This window comes from Notamacropus eugenii, chromosome 5, assembly GCF_028372415.1.
Source record: "Notamacropus eugenii isolate mMacEug1 chromosome 5, mMacEug1.pri_v2, whole genome shotgun sequence".
Classification (NCBI taxonomy): domain Eukaryota; kingdom Metazoa; phylum Chordata; class Mammalia; order Diprotodontia; family Macropodidae; genus Notamacropus; species Notamacropus eugenii.
Window position 1 is genome coordinate 458,473,502 of NC_092876.1, and position 22,903 is coordinate 458,496,404.

Consider the following 22,903-nt stretch of genomic DNA (forward strand, 5'->3'; position numbering starts at 1 on the left):
AGCACTTCAGACACTGATAATTGTTCAACAAATGTGTTGGGAAAGGAAAGTGCTTTACTTTATCCTAATGCCCAATGGTCCAGTTTGGTTCTGCAGGGAAGTGCATCAGATGTATGCAGGTATGGCAAGTATTAGATAAGGCTCCAAGTGTGGAGTGATGCCAGACTCTGAAGTATCCTAAGTGCTAGGCAGAGTAATTTGAATTTTACCTGAGAAATAGATTTTGAGATAGTAAAACCCGAACTGGGGCCTGTTCTGCTGCTTCTTGCTTGTGTGACATAATTTCATCTCCCAGAATTTCACTTTTCTTCTTTGTATCTTTGGAGGTAATGGCACTTGTAGTACTTACTTATAAGGTCAACCCTTTGTAGGCCTTCATGTGCCATGTAAATATGAGTTAAGAGTTTGAGCAGAGGAGTGGGCATGGCCACCTCTGGCTGGGATTTGTAAAAGTATGATGCTGGGTAGGGGGAGAGTGGAAGTGGGATGATCTTCTAAGAGGCCATTATCAAGTCCAGGCTTGTATTAGGGTGGTGGGAATGAAAACAGAGAGGGAGGGGGGATGAAGGTTATGGAGGAAGAACTGGTAGGATTGCATACTGATTTTAGTTGTGAGGAAGCCAGAAGAGCCACAGATAATACAAAGTTGTGAACCTGACATGGAATAGATGACAAATACAGGAACTGGGATGAAGAGCTTTGGGGATGTCAGAGAAAGCAGGTTTGGGGAGGTATAAAGGCAGCCACACTGGCATACCCAGGATGGCTCCCAGCACAGGTTCTTGGTTCTGCTTTACTAGGAAAGAGCTGCTTAAGGGGTCAGCTGTCCTTTTTAGTTACATTCAGAAAATACAAACAGAGAAAATAAAGATAAAATATAAGCAGAGAAATAACAAAGCAGTATTGCTACACACTTTACATACATCCCTAGAATGAGAGAGCCTTTACATATATCTGAGCAATCGGGGCAGGGGCAGGAAGGGGGTGGGATCTGAACCTATGACCACTCAACTTCTCGGCTAGGGAATCAAAAGATCCTTCTCATAAGTGAACCAGCCCCCCAAGCAAAACGCCAGCCTCCCACTATATATAACAAAGACTTGGCTTCTGATTGGCTCAGAGTCAGTAGGCACGAAACCTACCTGACTCAGCATAGCTGTGAATTATCAGGGTTCCAAGATTGTGCCTTCAAATGCTCACAATTTAGCCTGGGCCTGGGGAACTGAACTCCAAAAAGAAAACCACAAAAAATCCCACTTTGTTGGGAAATTGGTAGGAAGTACAGTTAGAGGTGGTGTCCTGTGGACACTTGGAACAAGTCTAGAACTTGTGGGAGCAGCCAAGGGCTGGAGATAGGGATTTGGCAGCCAACTGTATTAAAGTCTTGGTGATGAATGAGATTGCCAGATTAAATTTTCTAGAGAGGGGAGAAGAGAAGGAGGAGGGGACATAACCTGAGCAGGGAGGGGAAGCCACTTCAAAGGTTTAAGAAGAGGGTGGAGAGTCAGTGATAGAGAAAAAGAATCAGAGAGATAGAAGTGATTGGTGTCTTTGAAGTCAAAGAGGAAGATTATCCACAAAAAGGAAAAGAGGATTCACAATGTCAGCTTCTAAGAATTGAAAAGACAATTGAATTTGATAATTAAAAATTCACCAATGATTTTCTAAAAAAGTGCTTTTAGGAAACAGATAGTGAAAGGTTTCTGATTTGGCCGAAGTTGAGAAAATAAATGATGGGAAAGTGGAAACTGTTGTAGATGTATCACCTCCCCTAAAAAAGAAGTGGGGAGATATGACAGTGTGTGGATGAAGCAAAGGGAAGGCTCTTTTAGTTGTCTGTGTGTGCTGGGGGTGGAGCGCTCAGTCTGTGGGCAGATGGAAGGGAGTCATTAAAGAAGGAGAGGCTAAAGTTGTTCAGGTGGAGATGTCTGTGCCCTCACACACAAGGTGAAGTAGGATATGAAGCAACAGATTAAAGCCTGTGCTTTTATGTCTTTCTCAGGAGAAGTATGTGAACATGGTAGACATATCTTAATGGTCTCTTATTCTGTTAGACTAATGAACTGGGATGTCAGTAATGTAAAGGAGCTCACTTTGTTACCATAGAAATAGAAAAGGCTCTTCTAGGACAAAATAGTACCTTGTTTATCTTACCTTTGTCTCCACCCAACCCCAGCACAGTACATTGACTATAGTAAGTTCTTTTATTTTTAATGATTATTTGTTTATTTTTAACTTTTTAAAAAGTTTTGAGTTCCAAATCATCCCCCTTTGTCTAGACCCTGCCCCAGTCACTGAGACAGTATGCAATGTGGTGTCATTTATACATATGAAATAATGTAAAGCATATTTCCATGTTAGTCATGTTGAAAAAAAAGCAAGAAAAAAGGGAGAAAATTATACTTCAGTTTGTCCTCAGAGTTCATCCATTCTTTCTCTGGAGGTGGATATCATTTTTCATCATGAGTTCTTCATGATTGTCTTGGATAATTGTATTGGGCAGAGCAGCTAAGTCTGTTACAGTTGATCATCATTACAATATTGTTGTTACTATGTATCCTGATCTGATTCTGCTTACTTTACTTTGTATCAGTTCATACAGGTCTTCCAAAATTTTTCTGAAGCCACTGCTCATTTCATATAGCACAATAGTATCCCATCACAATCATATTTTATAACTTGTTCATCCATTCCCCAGTTGACAGGCATCCCCTCAGTTTTCAGTTCTTTGCAACCACAAGAACTGCTATAAATATCTTTGTATAAATAGGTCATTTTCTCTTTTATTTCATCTTTTTGGGACACCAACCATAGTAGTTTCTTAATAAATAGTTGTTTTATATTTCTGAATTAAATTTCAGAAAAATCACCCAAAAAAGTATAAGCTGAGAATTGATTGTTTTAGATCAGCCAGCACATAAGAGCATAAAGCATTGGATGTTTAAATTTTTATAGAATGATGAAAAAAAATCATTCCTTGATGACCAAATAATGGCTGGTAACATTTCCTTTAAATTTTTGCCTTTGTTTTTGCTCTGCTTGATGGATTAGAAATAGAAATTTTAAAAAGAGACAAGAAGCTTCTTCTGCTGTTAGAACCAAATGGATTGTTAAGTGGAACTTTTCGAAATTCCTTTGCAGATAATATTTTAAAAGATGACCCTAAGGCGGCCAGCCTTTTTCTAGGTTTGACCCTATGACAAACTTAGATCAAAGTCTTTCTTCTCTTGCCATCCCAGAATTTGAAAAGGATTTTTATATGCATGTTCAGTAGTAATTAAGGGTTGAATATTACTTTGAGTGTTTCATTTTTTTTTAAAGTCAAACTCAGAAAGCCTCATAGCACCAAATCAAAATGTCACCATGTAAAATGTATGGGATATTTGGCAAAGTATTTTTAAAAATTCATGAGAGGTTGAAAATTTGAATTACCTACTTTCCATGATTTATTCAGATTTAATGTCCATTTTTACCCTTGGAGTACGAGGACATTTTTCTGATTTAAAATGGGGTTATAAATCATTATCATTTAAAGGAAAACTCCTCTGGTCCTAGTTTCACAAGTGACACATTAATTTTGTTTCCTCTCTTTCATTCATGGGTTTTCTTTGTTCAGAGAGATTTTTATACAGCTAATTAGATTTATGACTTGCTGGCTGAGCTTTGGGTGTCGGCTGTGAGGTTTATTATACTATCTCCCTTGTATCCATAGAAACTATGATTGGAAATTAAGTAAGAATCAGTAAAAAGTTGATAGCCAAAGAAAAAGGGCCTTACCTTTTCTGCCTTCACTTTTATGAATAAAATGAGCTCTAAGAAATGCCTGTTTGCATAGTAGCATCCTTAGACAAAACACTATTTAGCACTCCTTGTGGTTGATTCAGTAATAGTTGGTGTTAATAGAATTAGCTTTAAGTTTAAAAAAGGAAAATTAACTCATAGTAAGTGAACATATTTTAATATAATTTAGTAGCTGAAGATGTGAAGAGACTCCAGGACTTAGTAGATAGAGAGCAGGCCTCAGTCAGAAAGACCTGTATTCAAGTACTGTCTCTGTCGCTACAGACTGGGCAAATCATTTAATTTCTCAGTGCCTCAGGTAACTTCTTACTATAATATGTTGATGAATAAACATCAATTTGCATTGGTAGAGGGAGTTTCCTCACTGGGAGTCCCTTAAACAGCCTGAACCAGATTAAAATGTAATTGGGAAATGTTTAACAAATAAAAATACAATACAACATAGTGTCATTTCAGTCTTGTCAGATTCTTAATGACCCCATTTGGGATTTTCTCGTCAAAGATACTGGAGTAATTTGCCATTTCCTTCTCCAGATCATTCTACAGATTAGGAAATTGAGGCAAACAGAGTTAAGTGACTTGCCCAGGGTCATACCACTAGTGTCTAAGGCCACATCAGATCTTCCTGACTCCAGATTCTGTGTTCTATCCATGGGGTCACCTAGCTTCTTGTTGAACACAATAGGTACTTATTAAGTCTTTATTGGTTGGTTGCTTTTCTTTTTTTCCTATTTTTATTATTTTTTTCTTTTTTGAATTATTTTATTTGTTATCCGTGTGCTACAATCACTTCCATGTATCTTAGATGTTTGATCGCTTTTCAATATGCACCTGGAGGCATCTGTTTCAATTTCAGTTTGACCCTAGTCTTAGAATGTCAGAATCAAAAATCTGGTTTAAAAAAAAGATAGTGACACGGAATCAAAGAAACTATTTATGAATTGGTAATTTAATACCAGCTTAATTAATCTAAATTTTAAAAATTGATCTTTAATCTAAAATATGAAAACCATACCTATTTCTTCTCAAGTGGTTTATTTAGATGGATAATTAACATTAATAAAGTATGTTGAAGAAGAAAAGGAATAAATAATGCCTAAAACCAAAATAAGATAAATATATTTTAAATTCGGATCCTTGTCCAGTTGGGTATCATTATAATTCAGAAATTTGTATATAATAAATATCAGGCAGTAATTTTAAAGTTTAATGTAAAAAGTAGGTATTTTTATCATTTTTATTTAATTTATAATCCTAGTTTCAGCACCCTGGATTCATTGAGTTAATCTTGCTAAATAAAATTTTTCGGTTTGTTTCAGGCGGTTGGGAAGAAGTTACCTCCAACAGCAGCAACTCAGGAGTCAGCCAAAATAGAAATGGACAGCAGGACAAAGAGTAAGTGTCCAGATATAGCCCTTTTGCACTTTAAAGCCGCTAGACCTCTTTGAATGGTTTGAATTGCTTTCTCTTGATGACATTTTCAGGTTTGAGAAACAGTATCAAAGAGCCCACAAAAGACCTCAGTAGAGCCCAGCCAGTAGGAAACCAGGCTGCGTGGGCAGAAGTTAGTTTCAGAACTTTATCTCCATGTCAGAGTCTTTTAGGAAATTCAGCTGATATATGTCAAGAATTAAGTGAACTCTTACCTTAGCCTACACCATCAACCTCTTTGTTGATCACATTACCGTTGTTTTAGAGTCTATGTTAAGTAGTTATTTTGGCCAAATTGACAGTCCTAAAAATTATTTCCAGGGACATCAAAAACAAAGCAAGACGTAAGAACAGGTTCAGATACTGAATTCTGTGTTCTGATTATATCAGAGAGAGAAAGAGAGAGAGGGAGGGGTTAAGAGAGGGGGAGAGAGAGAGAGAGAGAGAGAGAGAGAGAGAGAGAGAGAGAGAGAGAGAGAGAGAGAAAGAAACACAAGCCTTGAAACAAACTTACTTCTTTACCGTATTCAAAAAGTCTTCCCATTACCTGTTAGGAGGTGGGTAGCAGACAATGAGTAGCATTGATTCCTCGAAGTAGTAGATGGTCATGACTTTGGTCAGTAGCTCATGACTTCTTTGTGAGACCTATTTTCAACATCACAGGAGTAAAGATTCATGAAAGACTTTGAAAATGGGTCAGAGTGCAAGTAAAAAACAAGACTGCTTTTAATGTGAAAACATTAAATAAAATACAATTTTAAAATAAAAACAATTTATTTGTAGAGTAGAAGCAGGGATCTGATAGAGTTCTTGGTTCAAACCCTTCAAAATACCTGTAAAAAATGACTGAACAAATTCTAGAACAGCAGAAGCCACAAAATGATGGAGTAAAACAGATTTCCAGCCCAAGACAATCTGGGAGGCCAACAGGAGGGTCTATTACATGGAGGTCAGAGTGGAGTGCAGCCCACCATGAGCTGCACAGGCACATACGGGACTGGAGCAGGCCACAGGGTGTTGAATCATTAGCAGCTGCGTTGGTTTCCAGACTTCTTAACCCACAAACACTAAAGAAAGCTTCAAAGGTCATTGGGAAAGCTCTTTCACCTGGGTGAGAAAAGAATGGGGTCCAGCTCTATCCTCAGCCCTAGGGCAGCAGCAGCCACTGCTAGAGCAATGACTGCTTCTGGAGTTCTCAGCCTACAGAATTGAGCCACTCATCTGGGATGCAGTCCTGGATTGTGTGGACCTGGGGTGAGGAGGTGCGCTGACGTGGCCGCTATGGAGAAGGAATCTTACTCACAGTTCCAGGGTAGGAAAGAGTGCTTGTAATTGCTCACAGACCAGATGCAGGTCAGGAGAGGAGTAAACACCTCTCCTTTGATCATACCACTTTGGAGAACCTGAGAATTTACAGGTCTTTAGAGATATCTCTGAAAACAGCTGCACAAAACCCTTGAAACTTGGGAAAGTACACCCTCCACTTAACAAAAAGCTTACAAGTCAAGTAATGGACTGGGAAAATGACCAAAAAGGGAAAAAAATAAGACTATAGAAGGTTATTTTCTTGATGAAAAGGTATTTTCTTACGAAAAAGATCAAAGCACACAACTGGAAGAAGACACCAAGGTCAAGACTCCTACATCCAAAGCCTCCAAGAAAAATATGTAATGATCTCAGACCATGGTAGAGCTCAAACAGGATTTTGAAAATCAAGTAAGAGAAGTAGAGGAAAAATTAGGAAGAGAAATGAGAGTGATGCAAGACAGTCATGAAAAACAAGTCAACAGCTTGCTAAAGGAGACCCACAAAATGCTGAAGAAAATAACACCTTTAAAAATAGACTAACCCAAATGGCAAAAGAGGTCCAAAAGCTAATGAGGAGAAGAATGCCTTAAAAAGTAGAATTGACCAAATGGAAAAGGAGGTCCAAAAGCTCACTGAAGAAAATAATTCTTTCAAAATTAGCATGGAGTCAATGGAAACTAATGACTTTATAAGAAACCAAGAAATTATAAAACAAAACCAAAAGAGAGAAAAAATAGGAGACAATTTGAAATATTTCATTGGAAAAACCACTGACCTGGAAAATAGATCCAGAAGAGAAAATTTACAAATTATTGTACTACTTGAAAGCCATAAGAACCTAGACATCATCTTTCAAGAAATTGTTAAGGATAACTGCCCTGATATTCTAGAATCAGAGGGCAAAATAGAAATGGAAAAAAATCCACTGATCACCTCCTGAAAGAGATCCCGAAAGGAAAACTCCTAGGAATATTGTAGCCAAATTCCAGAGTTCCCAGATCAAGGAGGAAGTAATGCAAGCAACTAGAAAGAAACAATTCAAGTATTGCGGAAACACAATCAGGATTGCACAAGATTTAGCAGCTTTTACATTAAGGGACTGGAGGACTTGGAATACAATATTCCAGAGGACAAAGGAACTAGGATTAAAACCACGAATCACCTACCCTGCAAAAGTGAATATAATACTTTAAGGAAAAAATGGCATTTCAATCAAATAGAGGACTTCCAAGCATTCTTGTTGAAAAGACTAGAGTTGAATAGAAAATTTGACTTTCAAATACAAGAATCAAGACAACCCTGAAAAGGTAAACAGGAAAGAGAAGCCATCAGGGATTCATTAAAATTGAACTGTTTACATTCCTACATAGAAAGATGATATTTGTAACTCATGAGATCTATCTCTGTATTAGAGTTGTTAGAAGGGATATACATACATACATATATATGTGTGTATATTATATATATATGTATATGTGTGTGTGTATATACACATACACATACATATTTATATAGACAGAGGGCACAGAGTGAACTGAATATAAAGGGAAGATACCTGAAAAATAATATTAAGTGTTGAGAGGAATGTTCTGGGTCAAAGAGAAAGGAGAGGTAGAATATAGTAAATCATCTCACAAAAGAGAGACAAGAAAGAGCTTTTACAATGGAGGGGAAGAGGGGGGAGGTGAGAGGGAATAAGTGAGCCTTACTCTCATTGGATTTGGCTTAAGGAGGGAATATGACACATTCAATTGAGTATGGAAATCTATAGGCAGAGAGGAAGGGGGATAGGACAGAGAGGATAATAGAAGGGATGATGGATTGAAGGAAGGGGTAATCAGAAGAAAATCCTATTGTGGGGGGACAGGTCAAGGGAGAGAATGGAATAAATGGAGGGCAGGACAGGATAGCGTTTTGCATCGTGGGAAGTGTTTTGCATGGCTACACAAGTATGACCTATATCAAATTACTTGTTTTCTTGGTGAGGATGGGTGGGAAGGAAGGGAGAGAATGTGGAACTCATTGCTTTAAAAATGAACATCAAAAATTGTTTTTGCATGCACCTGGGAAATAAGTTGTACAGGCAATGGGGTATAGAAATCTATCTTGCCCTTGAGGGCAAGGGGAGGGGGATGGGAGAAGGGGAGATGATAGAAGGGAGGGGAGATTGGGGAAAGGGGTGGTTGGGGTGCATGCTGTCCTGGGGTGGGGAATGGGGAGAGATGGGGAGAAAATTTGGAATTCAAAATCTTGTGGAAGTAAATGTTGAAAACTGAAAATGAATTACATTATTAAAAAGTAGAGTTCACCTGTTTGTCCTTCATTCATTACATGACATACAAATACAGTGTTAAAATGTGAGCACTTTTGGAAAGGATGCTTGGAAATATTGCAGGACTGTGAGAATACGTACCTAAAGTAAATGGAATTAAAAGTATTTGGGCCAGTCAAACTTGGTTAACAAGGATTACTCAATGTAGTGCTTTGAGGATAAGGATCATATTGGTAATCAAGTCATTAAGTCTGAGTCCTCAGCCTCATAATTTGACAATTCACCAATACACATACCTTCTTCTTTCCTTCTGTATCGTTTGACACCTACAAACAAATGGTTTGTGAAGGAATGTAAGCCAATAGCTTTATCTATCCCAGAGAGCCCAGTGTTTTCGCTGTTGGGCCTCCTGGGACCTGAAGCACAGTCAGATCCACAATCCTAAATCCTTTAACCTATGGGAACGCCTTTCCACTATTCCCATTCATCATCAGGAAGTTTCCATTCAATTCTACAAATATTTATTAAATGGTGTGCTTTGGTGGCAAAGTGAATAAGGTTGCTGAGCCTGGAGACAAGAAAATTCATCTTTCTGAGTTCAAATCTGATCTCAGACACTTACTAGCTGTGTGATCCTGGGCAAGTCACTTAACCTAGTTTGCCTCAGTTTCCTCATTTGTAAAATGAGCTCGAGTAAGAAATAAGAATCTCCTGTAGTATTTTTGCCAAGAAAACCCCAGATGGGCTCATGGAGACTTGGACATGACTGAAAAACAACTAAAATTTATTAAATGTCTACTGTGACCCTGACATGGAGGAGTACTCCATGTGTCTGGGGGTAGCAGGGAGAGTGAGGAGAAGGACTGAGATGCAAGAAGATAGATGAGTTGCCCAGAGCTGTCAGCCTTGGGATGTGAGCCTGGGCCCTCTGACTCTAGAGGCAATGCTCTTTTCTCTGTATCATCTATCTTGTCTTAGCCACTAACTAATGATGTGAAATTGGGGATGCTAATCAAATAGCAGGCATTTCTTAAGAGCCTTTTCTTTGCCAGGCACTGAGATACGAAGATAATAGTGAAATAGTTCTGTCTTCTAAGAGCTTTTATTCTGCTGAAGGAGACAAGGCACCTTGTACATGTGTGAAAAATCTGTTATTTCCTCACCTTTAAAAAAAATGAAGTTGTTGCTCTAGATGATGTCTAAGGGCTCTTCCCCATCTCTGACACTGATTCAGTTTTAGAAGCACTGAGACTTGGAGTGAAACCCCCATTTTGAAGGAACTCTTATGGTCTCATCAAAGTGACATTTATACACATGAAACAATTAGAGGAGAGATTCTTAACCTTTCTGTTATCATAGCCCCCTTTGCCTGGCTGTTGAACCCTATTGACCACTTCTCAGAATTCATAATTGAAGAACTAGCTATAATTTCAATTAGAGAAAATAAAGACATGTTGGGTTGTTTGTTTTTTTTTTTTTACTCATTGGATACCTTGAGAGCCTTTGGACCCCATGTTTGGAACTCATGAATTAGAGAATGAACAAATACCCAGCTTCTAGATTATGTTTTTAAGAGGTGAAGTCGGTCAGGAAAGTAGTTTGCACTTGTTGGGGAAATGCTTGGATGGGCTGGAGGTAGAGGGGTGAGGGTAGAGATGGTAATTTTTACCCTTCAACAAAACTGACAGACATGTATTAGCTGTCTGCTCTGTCTCGGCCCCATCTTCACACCCTCTCAACCTTCTCTAGTCTTGTAATATATGCAATCATATTTTGAGATGTCCCCCTCCTCCTGGTACCAAGTTCATATTTGCACCACAGGGAATCCCAAAACCACCAAGAGCTTCTCCTTGACCAACATAGCTACTTAAGAACCGTGGTTCTGTATACCTTGGTCTCTTTCTCCCTGTTCTCCTTTCTCTTCTCCCTCTCCTCTTTACCCCTACCCCATACCCCAACCTCATCAGGTTGTTTACAACAAAGATCACTAAAATAATGGATGTGAAAGCCCTTTGAAAAGTATAAAATACTATTGTTTTATTATAAAGGTATGTATTTTGCTAAAAAGATGTTTAGGCAGCTAGGTATCATAATAGAGTTTGGGCCTTGCAGTCAGGAAGACCTGAGTTCTAATCCGATCTTAGACACTTAAAGCTTTATGTCTCTGGACTAGTCACTGAACTGCCACTACCCCTCAGTTTCTTCTTCTGTAAAATGGGAATAGTAATGGCACCTGCCTCCAGGGGTGGATGTGAGGATTACAGGAAACTGACTCGTGTAAAAGGCTTTGCAAATCTTTTAAGCCCTGTCCAAATGCTAGCTGTCATTCTGTGCCACAGGGATACAGGAAGTCACCAACATGACAGCAATAAATAACCTCTCCCAAGGCCCACTAATTGGAAATCTGATACAAGAAGACTGATGGACACGACACAGGATTGAAGCTACTGTGTGTCTGACTTTTGAGGGTGCTGCAGTGCAGAAATCTCTTTCGAACTAGAGTTATGATTTAAAAGCTGTTGATATGAGTTAGTGCATCCCAGGGAAAGTGAAACTTGTCTGATCAGGATTTATTCAGAAGTCCTACATTGTCCCCTCTTCCATCCCAATCCCTTGTAATAATGAAATTCATCTGGAATGCGTGCTTATGAACAGATTGCTGCAAACTGTGTAACAAGAGAATTGTCTAAGTCTTCACCATGAAGCGCCCCTGAGGATTCTTCCTGACTTTCCACATCTGGAATTTTCTTCATTTTGTTGCAGTTGATGCAGATTCCTGTAGTTACTTGGAAGGAACAAAAGCTTGAAGAGAAAACTCAATGAGCATCTTTCCGAACTCATATTTTAGTCTTTCAGAATCAGCGAGCCAGCCAAGCATGTGATTTAGAAGAAATATGCTCACATTTTGTGTCTCAGGCCTCCCAAATCACTTATGACTGTTGTGTCCAAGTGTTGCCTTGCTCCTCGGTGCCCTTAGCACTTTACTGTTCAGTTTATACAGTATTACCTTTCATCAGTTCTTATGTATCTTTATCATTGTTCTCCAGTGGGTTTTTGTATGTGTTCCATCTCTAAGCAGTCAGATAAGTTTTCAAATGTCAGACACATTTTGTTCCTACAAGAGATCAGTGTGGCAGGCTCTTGGTCTGTTTTTGTTTTTATTTTTTATTTTCCTGGAAATCATCTCCAGATTTACTTCTGATTCCTGCAGAAAGAACAGAAGCAAAGTGAAATGATCGCCCCTCCACCTGGGGAGTGTGGGGGAGCAAATTGGAAGGAGAAAAGTTGATCAGTTCTATCATGTTTTTTTTCTTCAGCTAAAAAGAAACAGCATGGTGTAATGGTTAGAGCATTGGACTTGGAGCTGAAAAGTGTGGCAAGTCCTATCTCAAACTTTTACAAATGACCCTGGGCAAGTCATTTAACCTCTGTGTGCTTCTCTTTCCTAATCTGTAAAATGAGGGGATAGTACTTCATGGCTTTTAAGATTGCTGCAAACTCTCAATATGTGATCCTATGACTGTACTTCTGGATAGCCTCTCTTTCCTCTAGTCCATTCATGTGGAAACTGATAGGTGTCACATTTTTGACGTGTTCCTTTACTCTCTGTTACCCTTGCCCGGCTTCACAATTTGAGTCCATTGATTAATCCTGTCTCAGATACATAAAGCTTTATCACCCTAGACAAATCACTAAACTGTTTGCAGCCCTCAGTTTCCTCTGAGACAAGAAAAATGATGGATACGGCACAGGATTGAAGCTACTGTATGTCTGACTTTTGAGGATGCTGCAGTGCAGAAATCTCTTTCAGACTAGAAAGTGAATCCAGGAATTTTAGGAAATGCCTAGTTTGAGTTTATTTAGTTCCCCACTGCTGCTCCCTGACTGATCAGTTGAACGTCTATTTGATCTTGACTCATGAGTCCAGCAGGAACAGTTTTTAGATAACCTAGAATTTTAGGGGAACTCAGGACTTGGATATCAGGGCATCAGGATGGAGTCAGGTGGATTTGGAAGAAGACTGAAATTCCCTGTTTTTGGTGTTGGCTGTCATTCTATCAGGAATGTTCCAGGACCACTAGATTCAATAAACCAAATCAAGCAAGGAGAAACCTGCTGCCACTATTGGAGGTTCTGGTGTCCTTTGCTTTTCAGTCTTGAGCAGTACCTCATGGTCGCTTTCTGTCACTTTCATCACCTAGCCCAAAGCCCAGGCTCTTCCTCAGGGCAGGGTGATGAGGAAGATAGACAGCCGTGATATCTTGATATCATAGGATTTAGAGGTAGAATACACCTTAGTGATAATTATCTTGTCCAGTCCTTCTCACTTTACAGATAAGGAAACTTCCACGAGTAAGAAGTTAAGTGAATTGCCTAATAGGACATATTAACAGAACCATAACTTGCACCTAGGGTCTTTGACTCTCAAATCAATGACTGTTTCCACCAGAAAGACTATTTTCTGTATCTTACTGTCGATTTCACAGCAGTTCCTGACTCTTCTGGGTTTTCACTCAGTCGGTACAGGATGTTCTGTATAAAATAGAGAAGTCGAATGAAGAAGAGTCACCTTGAAAAATGAAACTGGAAAACTGAGAGAATGGATGCATTGCTTCTGTCGTTTTTCTTTCTTTATGAAAATTTGTATTTTTAAAACATGAGTGTCTGTCAGCTTACAATGCACATTTTAGAAAGAATGAAAAAAGCCATATTTACAATATAGAATAAGGCTAAGAACCCTTGATTATCATCATTGATTTAAAACAAAAGGAAAAAAGGAATGCCATTGCAGATGTTAAATGTGACAGGGACAGCTTTTTTTAATTTTTCTATTTGAAGTCTAGTACAATTTGTGTTTTGCATCTCACCTCTTGCTCTGAGGCCTTTTCCCATCTGCCCCCAACATATCTACCCCCGTAAGCTAATCTTCTTTCCCCTTACTTGGTGCCCTATGTTCAGCCAAATTGGCCTGTCCAAACTTCCCCTAAATTTGTGCTTTGTTTTTCAGCAGTAACTGCCATACTCTTTGTTCATAGAGTTCTCCTCCCAGCATCTTTCCTGTCAAAGCTTTCTATCCTTCAAGGCTTAATTTACTTGCTTAGTCCTGCACACAAAGCTTTTCCTAAATATGTCCCTGATCCCACATCTGCCTAGAAAGCAATCTCTTTTCTCCTCTGAACTTCCATAGTGCTCTGACTGTCTCTTAGGGAACTTATCACATATTGCCTTGCATTTTAATTATTTCCATGCTTGTCTCCTGTTTAATGCAAGACATGATTTCATCTTTTTACCCCTCTCAATTCTTAGCACATTGCCTTACATACATAGACACATGTAAGATCCGATGGATGATTGAATGGCTTTAGAAGCAGTTCCCATGTAATTAGTTGGTTTCAAGTGTCTCGGTGAAAATAAATGTCACTGAGGCACATCTTCCTGTTCTGGGGACTTAAGGCATATACAACAGGGAGTCTTCCAAAACAAACTTCCTATGATCAAATAAAATTTTCTTTTTGAATAGCACTTGATGTTTTCTTGAAGGAAAGTGTGTTATTTTTCACTTGATCCTCCAAGCAACCTTGTGAGATAAATGGGGCAAATAAATTTATCCTCTCACAGATAGGGAAAATGAAGTTAATTAAAAAAAAAAGTAAATGACCTGCTTAAAGTCACATAGTGAACAGTTGAACAAGGACCTGAACCAAGTACTCTGATATTCAAGCCATTCTCCTGGACTCGATGCTGCTAATGCAAAATGATCTCTGCTAGTGTAGAGGGAAGAAAATTCTCCCATCTCAGCTTAAGCTCAGGAAGGATTCTTTTTTCAGAGTTGTTCATGACATGTGGGGTTCAGCTGTTTAGGCTAAAAAAGTGGAACCTGGCAAAGAATTGGAAATTGAGGGGATGCCCATCCATTGGGGAATGGCTGAGAAAGTTGTGGTATATGAATATAATGGAATACTACTGTGCTATAAGGAATGATGAGCAGGCAGATTTCAGAAAAACCTGGAAAGACTTGTATGAACTGATGCTGAGTGAAGTGAGCAGAACCAGGAGAACACTGTACACAGTAATGGCAACGTGGTGCAATGATCAACAAGATAGACTCTTCTCGGCAATATGATGATCCAAGACAGTTACAAAAGAATTGTGATGGAAAATGCTAACCACATCAAGAGAAAAAACTTTAGAATCGGAATGCTGTTTGAAGCATACCATTTTCCCTTTTTCTGTTTTTTTCTTTCTCTTGGTTTTTTTCTTTTTGTTCTGATTCTTCTTTCACAACATGACTGATGTGGAAATATGTTTAGCATGATTGCACATGATGGACTTTTTTCAGATTGTTGTATTGAGGAGAGAGGGGAGAGAGAGAAAAATTTGGAACTCAAAATTTTACAAAAGTGCATGTTGAAAATTATCTTTACATGTAATTGGGGAAAATGTACTGTTAAGAAAAAAGACAAAAAGAGACCCACTGATGGAGATTTTTTCTTTACCTTAATGCTGTTATTATTGGTCTTCTGTATTGTGGAATATCTAGAAATAGGTTTTTAAAATGAAAGGATGAAGATTTTGTTTGTGAACTGATGGTGAAGCATCAGAAAAGCCTGAGCTCCTTTATTTAGAGCACCTTTCTGTGATCACTTCTGTGCTCTGATGCTAAATGTCATAGTTAGCGTTTGGGAGGCAGCTTGTTATGGTAGAGAGAAAGCAGGAAGAGTGGGGTGCACATCCTCCTTTGGGTGTTTAATCACTTTCCCTTTCTCAAGCTCATTTTCTTCACATCTAAAATGCACAGAAGAATTCCTGTACTCTCAATGCCACAGGGTTGTCAGGAAGCTTAGATGAGATAAAGAACTTTGCCAAGTTTAATGGGTTTTATATATACATGTCAGTTGTTATCATCGTGACCTTTTGGGGAGTGTGGATAATGGATTTTGTTATGAGGAGTTGTATGCTATTCGTTTATTTTTTAATTGCTCGACTCTATTATGCATTTTTTAAAAATTTAATTTATTTCTGTAATTGTATTTTCAGTTCTTCATTCTCTTCTTTCCCTCCAAACCTCCCCCACTCATTGAGAAGGTACAAAATATGATGCCTGTTACACATACGAAGATATGCAAAATATATTTCCACACTATGCATTATTTTGATTTAGTTATTTTACTTCTAAGAAGGCCTACTTATCTGCTTGGAATTTATTATAAATTAAGAAGGGTTTAGACATTTCCTTGGAAAACTAAAGATGTCCTATTACATTTTTTATAGCTCTCTTTTTTTCTACATCCCATGTATATCTTGGTATGTCTCATCCCTCCTCCTACCAGATCCTACCAGAGAGTCATCCCTATTAACAAAGAATGTAGAAGAATTCCAGAGCAGAGAGTATGAAACAAGAGCAGAGTGGGCCGGGCAGAGAACTAAACTAAGGTCTGTTGTGGAGTTGGGGGGAAGGAAGATTACCAGGAATAGCCCAAGGGGGGAGAAGAAAACTGGGACCATGTGGAGCCAGAAGAAGAGAAGGTTTCAAGGAATCTGAGTTGGTGGTGTCTAAGTGGAGGTGGTGAGTGTTTGTGGGCAGTAGGGAACAAGCATTTATAAAGCACAGTGTCTTCCAGGCACTGTACAAAGTGGTGGGGATACAAAGAAAGGCAAAAAAACAATCCTTAGCATCAAGGAGCTCAGAGTCTAATGGGGGAGGTAACATGTAAGCAAGTATTGAATGAAGAAGATACATGGAGGAGAAATTAGAACTGGTCAACAGAGGAAGACTTTAGCATTAAGGGGGAATGGGAAAGGCTTCAGGTAGTAGGTGGAATTTTGGCGGGGACCTGTAGGAAGTCAGAAAGCAGAGGCAAGGAGGGAGAGAAATCGAGGCATGGGGGACAGCTGGTGAAAATGCCCAGAGTTGGGAAATGGAGTGTCTTGTCCTAGGAAGTGCAAGGAGACCAGTACTTCAGTTTCACATTCAAATGCTGTCTCTACTGCTTATGTATTGGAGTGTACAGATGTTCTAGAAAGACCAGTATCTCTGGTGTGAGACCTGCAGAGCCCTTTTTAAGTCTGCTTTCCACCTTTGGTGTCTAACCAGTTGCCCAGCTCTCACCTATGACTCCGAGAAGCTGTAGCATGCACAATGACCATACTCTGGTAAACTATTTCAGCAGATGGGTAATCCAGGTTCAGGGTGAATGATGGATCTCAAGCCCATCAGTGAGTTGGTGGGGGATGTCTGCCCAAGCATGTGAACACATCCATCCCCTGACAGAGTGGGCAGATGTGAATAGCTTGTTCCAATGGGCTACAAAGGTGGTGGAAGCAGGTGCTGTGGACACTTAGAGTCTGGTTAGACATCAAAGATGCCAAGGTCATCCACTGCATCCCAAGCCATTGCCAGTCATCTTGACTTTTGTCTTTCCACTAGACCTTGATTACTCTGGAAAAGAGAGTGAGGCTGATGACTGGGCAACTCTGCCTCACTTAAATCCAGTTTATGTGCTAATCAAAAGATATCACCCATACCATTTTACTATTTTTACCTACCTTAAAATCCTCTGGTAATGAGCAAGGGGACAAAGCAGCAAGTGAGGATATACTGGGAGCTGTAGTTACAACACTGCATACAGGCAGCCCAAGCCACAGGGTCATTTTTTTTTATTGAACTGAAGCAATGTTGGGATTCAGCAGCTCTTCAAGTATCTGAACAGCCTTCTTAAAGGACCACACAGTTTACCTTCTGGTGTGAGGAAGGGACTAGAAAAGGTGCCCTAAAAATTGTCTGTTTCACCTAACTGTGGCCTGCAGTTCAAACACAAAAAGAGTACAAAAATGATTGCAAAGATGATTCCATTCATCATTAGTAAGTGGAATGTGGCCATGCATATAGACAACACAAAATCCAGGAGACCTTAAAAATGAGCAGCTCTTGAGAGAACCCAGAAAGTATCACATCCAAATGGCCCTGCCTGAGTGAAACAAGGATGACAGATAGAGAGGCCCGCTTACAGAAGTCAGAGCTGGATACATATTTTTCTGGAGTGGCTACAGTCATAGGGAGCACTATGAAGTGGGTATAGGTTTCTTAATCAAACCTGGTCAACAGACTTGTACGTCTCCCAAAAGAAGTGAAGGACAGTGTCATGACAATGTAATTTCTACTTAAAGGAAAGTGCCAGGCCACCATTGTCAGTGTGTATGCTCCCACCATGATGAACCCTAATGAGGTCAAAGAAAAATTTTACAAAGACCTGGATCATCATCATCAATTTGCCAAAAGTGGACAAGCGTGTAATTCAGGGTTACTTTAAGGTCAGAGGAGGCACAGATTATGAGACATGGCAAGGAGTCCTTGGGAGAAGTGGGATTGGAAAGAGCAACAGTCTTTTACTGAAGACTTGTGTATCTCATGACCTTCTCATCATCAACACTGGCATCTATTTATTCAAATGCAATTAAACTTCATGGATGCTCCCTCACAGCAAACACTAGCATTTAATAGATTATATAATCATAAGGAGAAGAGAGAGAATGTGAGAATAACGAATGCAAAGTGTGGTGCAAAGTGCTGGACTGATCAGAGACTCATCCTCTTCAAGCTTAATATTTGCATTCAATCAAAACAGTGGCCTCCAAGGCAAGGTGACTACCAAAAGACCACTTCTCTGAGCCTGAACAGTTTGTTGCTAACTTGGAGTTAAAGTTGAGTCAACACACTGTTGGCAACAGTGGAGCAGAAAAGATGTGGGGCAGCTTTCAGAGATTTTGTGTACAGCACTGCATTTGCTCATCCGGGACCAGGACACTCAAAAACATCAAGATTGGTTTGATGAAAATAATGGAAAAATTCAGAAGCTGCTAAATGAAAAATGAGAACTCCACAGGGTTTATCAGCAGGATAATTCATCTGTCTCTAAGAAGACAGCATTTAACTCCATCAAAAGTAAAGTGCAAGCAAAGCTTAGATGCAGGATTCCTGGCTCAGCAGGAAGGCACATGAAATTCAGTTTTACACTGATGGTAAAAATCCAAAGCACTTTTATGATGCTCTGAAAGCTGTTTATGAACCAAAGACCTATGGTGCATTTCAACTACTCGGTGCTAATGGAATCACATTGATTGGTGATAAAGACATGATCCTGGAGAAATGGACTGAATACTCCCATAGTGTTCTCTGTAGACTGTCATGAACCAGTGCTGAAGCCATTAACTGTGTATCTCAGATGGAAGTCAGTCCCTCTGTAGCTGAACTTCCAACAGAAGAAAAGGTTTTGAATGTCATTCAGCTCCTCTTGAATGGCAGAGCACCTGGTGCTTGTTCTATTCCAACTGAGATTTCCAAGGCAAGGGGTCCACTGCTTATATAAATGCTGATTGGAATCTCCTGGGTTATGTGACAAGAGGTTATCCTTCAGGAGTTCAAGGATGCCTCCATTGTCCATTTCTATAAAGGAAAAGGAAATAGGTTGTCCTGTGACAATCACGAGGTGGGGAGGGGTCCTTTCTTTTAGTTATTGATTCCTCGTTAATAGGCTCATCCTTCACCTGGAAGATGGTCAGCTCCCCAAGGGCCAGTGTGACTTCAGAAATGAACAAGGAACAGTTGATATGGTGTTTGCTGCCCAACAACTCTAGGAGAGATGCCAGGAGCAAAATAGAGATCTGTACATGATGTTTGCCTATCTGACCAAGGCCTTTGATACTGTAAGTTGTGAGGGCTTGTAGAAGGTTATGGTGAAATTTGGTTGTTCAGCAGTTCCTCAGTGTTCTGCATTAGTTTCATGGTGGCATGCTTGTACAGGTTCTGGATAATGGATGATGCTCTCAAGCTTTCCCAGTAGTCAGTGGAGTAAAGTGGGGCTGTGTACTTACTCTCATACTTTTTATCATGATGCTTTCAGTGCTGTTGGATACCATCAGTGAGGATGAAAATGGCATCAAGGTCAGTTACCACTCTGATGGTAAATTATTTAACTTGAAAAGGCTGTGAGTCAAGACTGAAGTGGAGAGAGAGTTGGTGTATGACTTTTTGTTTGCAGATGATTGTGCACTCAGTGCAGCCTCCGAGGCTGAGATGCAACAGAATATGGATCAATTCTCTGCTACTTGTGCTAATCCAAGAAAACAGATTCACCACCAGCCAGTATCACACCATCCATATGTGAAATAGAAAATGGAGAAATTTTGAATGCTACGGCTAAGTTCACTTACCTTGGCAATATACTTTTCAGGGACGTTCGAGTACATGATGAGGTTGATGCAAGCATTGCCAGAGTTAGCTCAGTGTTTGAGAGGCTCTGAAGGAAAGTGTGGAGTAAGAGATATCAGACTGCCTACTAACCTGAAGGTCTACAGACATTGTGCTGACCTCATTGTTATATGCCTGTGATATCTGGACAATATACCAGTGCCATGCCAGGAAACTGAATTGCTTCTATCCAAATTGTCTTATGAAAATCCTGAAGATTACCTGACAAGATAAGGTACTGGAAGTCCTTTCTCAGACTGAACTGCCAAGCATTCAAACTCTGCTGCAGAGAACATAATTCCTTTGGGCTGAACATATTATTTGAATGCCAAATGTATGTATGCCTAAAAGACTATCTTATGGAGAATTCACACAAAGCAAGGGCTCACATGGTGGTCAGAAGAAGTGATTTAGGGACACTCTCAAGGTCTTTCTGAAGAACTTTGGAATTGTTTGGGAGACTTGGAAGATACTGGCACAGGACTACCCCTCATGGTGTGCCAAATCAAAGAAGGCACTGTGCAAAGCAGAACTGCAGTAGATCAAAAGAAGCTTGAGATGTGCAAATTGAAAGATATCTCCACTCCAAATGTTCACACGGACTATTTGTGGTTGACCTGTGGTAGAAGCTTCCAAACTTGTATTGATCTGATCAGCCAGTCAGACACTCTGTACCTTGACTCCAACGTAGTGATATCAGTTCTATCCTCTTCCACAAATGAAGGACAATAACCAACCAACCAGCCTATTTGACCTTTGTCCTGGCCGGCCTCAGTTGTCACATCTGAAAAAGAAAGGGGTTCTATTAGGCAGCTTCCACTGCTCCTTCCAGATTTACATCTATGACCTTACCGAAATGATTCTCTTAAGAAATTTAGCTGATGTGAGAGGACAGTAGCTTAAGGAGGATGTAGGACTCAAGCTAAGCTGTTGTTAAGATCAGAGAGATTTGAGCAAGGTTTTGTGAGAAAAAGTGTAATTCAGAGTGGTCAGCTTTGGGAAAGGAAGAAGGAAGAAAAAAAGAACGAATAAAAATATACATGAAGATTTAGGAACATTTGAAGGCACTGAGAATGTGTCTCCAGAGAACATTTTGAGGTGAAGAGGAGGGAAAATGAGGGAGCTGGTGCCAGACAACCTTTGGAAGGGATGCTTTTGTGGAGTACTCTGAGATTGTCCAATGACAAGCAATTAGAAATTGTGAGATATATGGGCATGGTTGTATGTACATGTAGCTACGTATTGCATAGCATTCTCTTATGTAATATAGCATATCCCAACTTCGCTGCATACTTGTTGTATGATATTGAGCGAGATATTTAATTTTTTTGAGCCTTTGTACTTTCCTCATCCAAGATGAAGGAATTAGATTAGAAGATGTCTAAAGTTCCTTCTAGCCCTAAATTTCTGATTCCTTTGGGATACATGCACACATACACACATTAGGTGAAGTACCAGGCTCCTCATTAGTAGAGACTGATGACTGAAGACTCATTAGTGTCCTTCCTAGGCCATCGCTTGTCTAGAAATTTGCTTAGAAGAAAATCCTACAGACAAAATATGATATGCTGTCATAGGGGATTCTGCTGGACCAGGAGCTAGGGGACTTCAGTCCTTGCTCTGTCACTAATTCTCTCACTTGGAGCAAGTCATTTCACCTATGGATGTTTCCTTTGGAGAGGCTGCATGGGGTAAGGGATGGAGAACTGGTCTTGGAGTCAGAAGACCTGGGTTCACATCCTGCCCCAGACACAGACTGGCCATGTGATCCTAGGCAAGTGACTTAACCTTTTGATGCTCCAGGTAACTCGCCAGGATGATAAGTTGTGGAAGAGTTGCTGGTCAGCAATGAAAGAGAGAGGGAGTTTCCTCTCCTGGAAGGGTCCCTTTAAAAATGAAGTCATTGTTCCAGTCTGTCGCCCTGTCCTCCTTCTTTATCTATGAAGGGGAATAGTCATTGTCTACCTATCTTGCCTGTTCCACACACTTGTTGTAAATATATGATGTGATAATGGGAAGAAAAGTATTTTAATAAAAATACAAACCACTGTACAGATCGGTCGAGGCGTCTAGGTGGCTCAGTGGATAGAGTGCTGGCCCTGAAGTCAGGAAGACTCAACTTCAGGAGTTCAAACCCAACTTCCAACATTTACTAGCTACGTGACCCAGGGCAAGTCACTTCACCCTATTTGCTTCAGTTTCCTTCTCTGTAAAATGAGATAGAGAAGTAAATGGCAAACTACTCCCGTCTCTCTGCCAAGAAAACCCCAGGTGGATCATGGAGAGCTGGACATGACGGAAAATGACTGAATAACAACAGAGATCAGTTGGTGATAATATGTATCACTTGGTTGGTTTAATAGTTCTTCAGGCAGGCTAGCAGAAGACCTCCTTTATTAACTTATTTAACTGCTGAGAAGGAGAACAGGACCCGGGGAGTTCCCAGTATTTTTTGGCATTGATCTATCAGTGTTCTAAAGTGACCACACAACTGCATAGTCTTATTCAGGGCATCCCGTTGACTTATAAAGTAAGAATTATTTAGAAGCCATGGAGCACACTTCCTTACAGATAATGGCTTTCCAGGGCTCTGTAGAACAATGTTCCTTTAGTAATAGTTTATATTCCTTCCTGGTTGTTGGTCATAAACCACCATTGTGATCTGTAGGGAAATAGTGACTGTATGAATGAATGAATGGATGAATGAGCAAATTTTCTTTCTCCATTGGAAAGTTTTCATTACATGGTTTTTAGTTTTTCAAAACTTTTTTGAGTTGGAACATTTGGATGACTCAGAAGTGATAATGTTTAATATTAATAACAAGGAAAATGAATGTATAATA

General features: G+C 39.7%; 1 protein-coding gene across 7 annotated transcripts in view; it reads left to right on the top strand.

The window, feature by feature from the left end:
* Positions 1-22,903, top strand: part of SH3KBP1 (SH3 domain containing kinase binding protein 1) — a 415,998-nt gene that overhangs the window by 270,154 nt on the left and 122,941 nt on the right. For all 7 annotated transcript variants that reach the window (XM_072615333.1, XM_072615332.1, XM_072615331.1 and 4 more), the window contains one exon: positions 5,121-5,196. In XM_072615333.1, the coding sequence (XP_072471434.1) occupies positions 5,121-5,196 (76 nt within the window). The remainder of the gene's footprint in view (positions 1-5,120; positions 5,197-22,903) is intronic.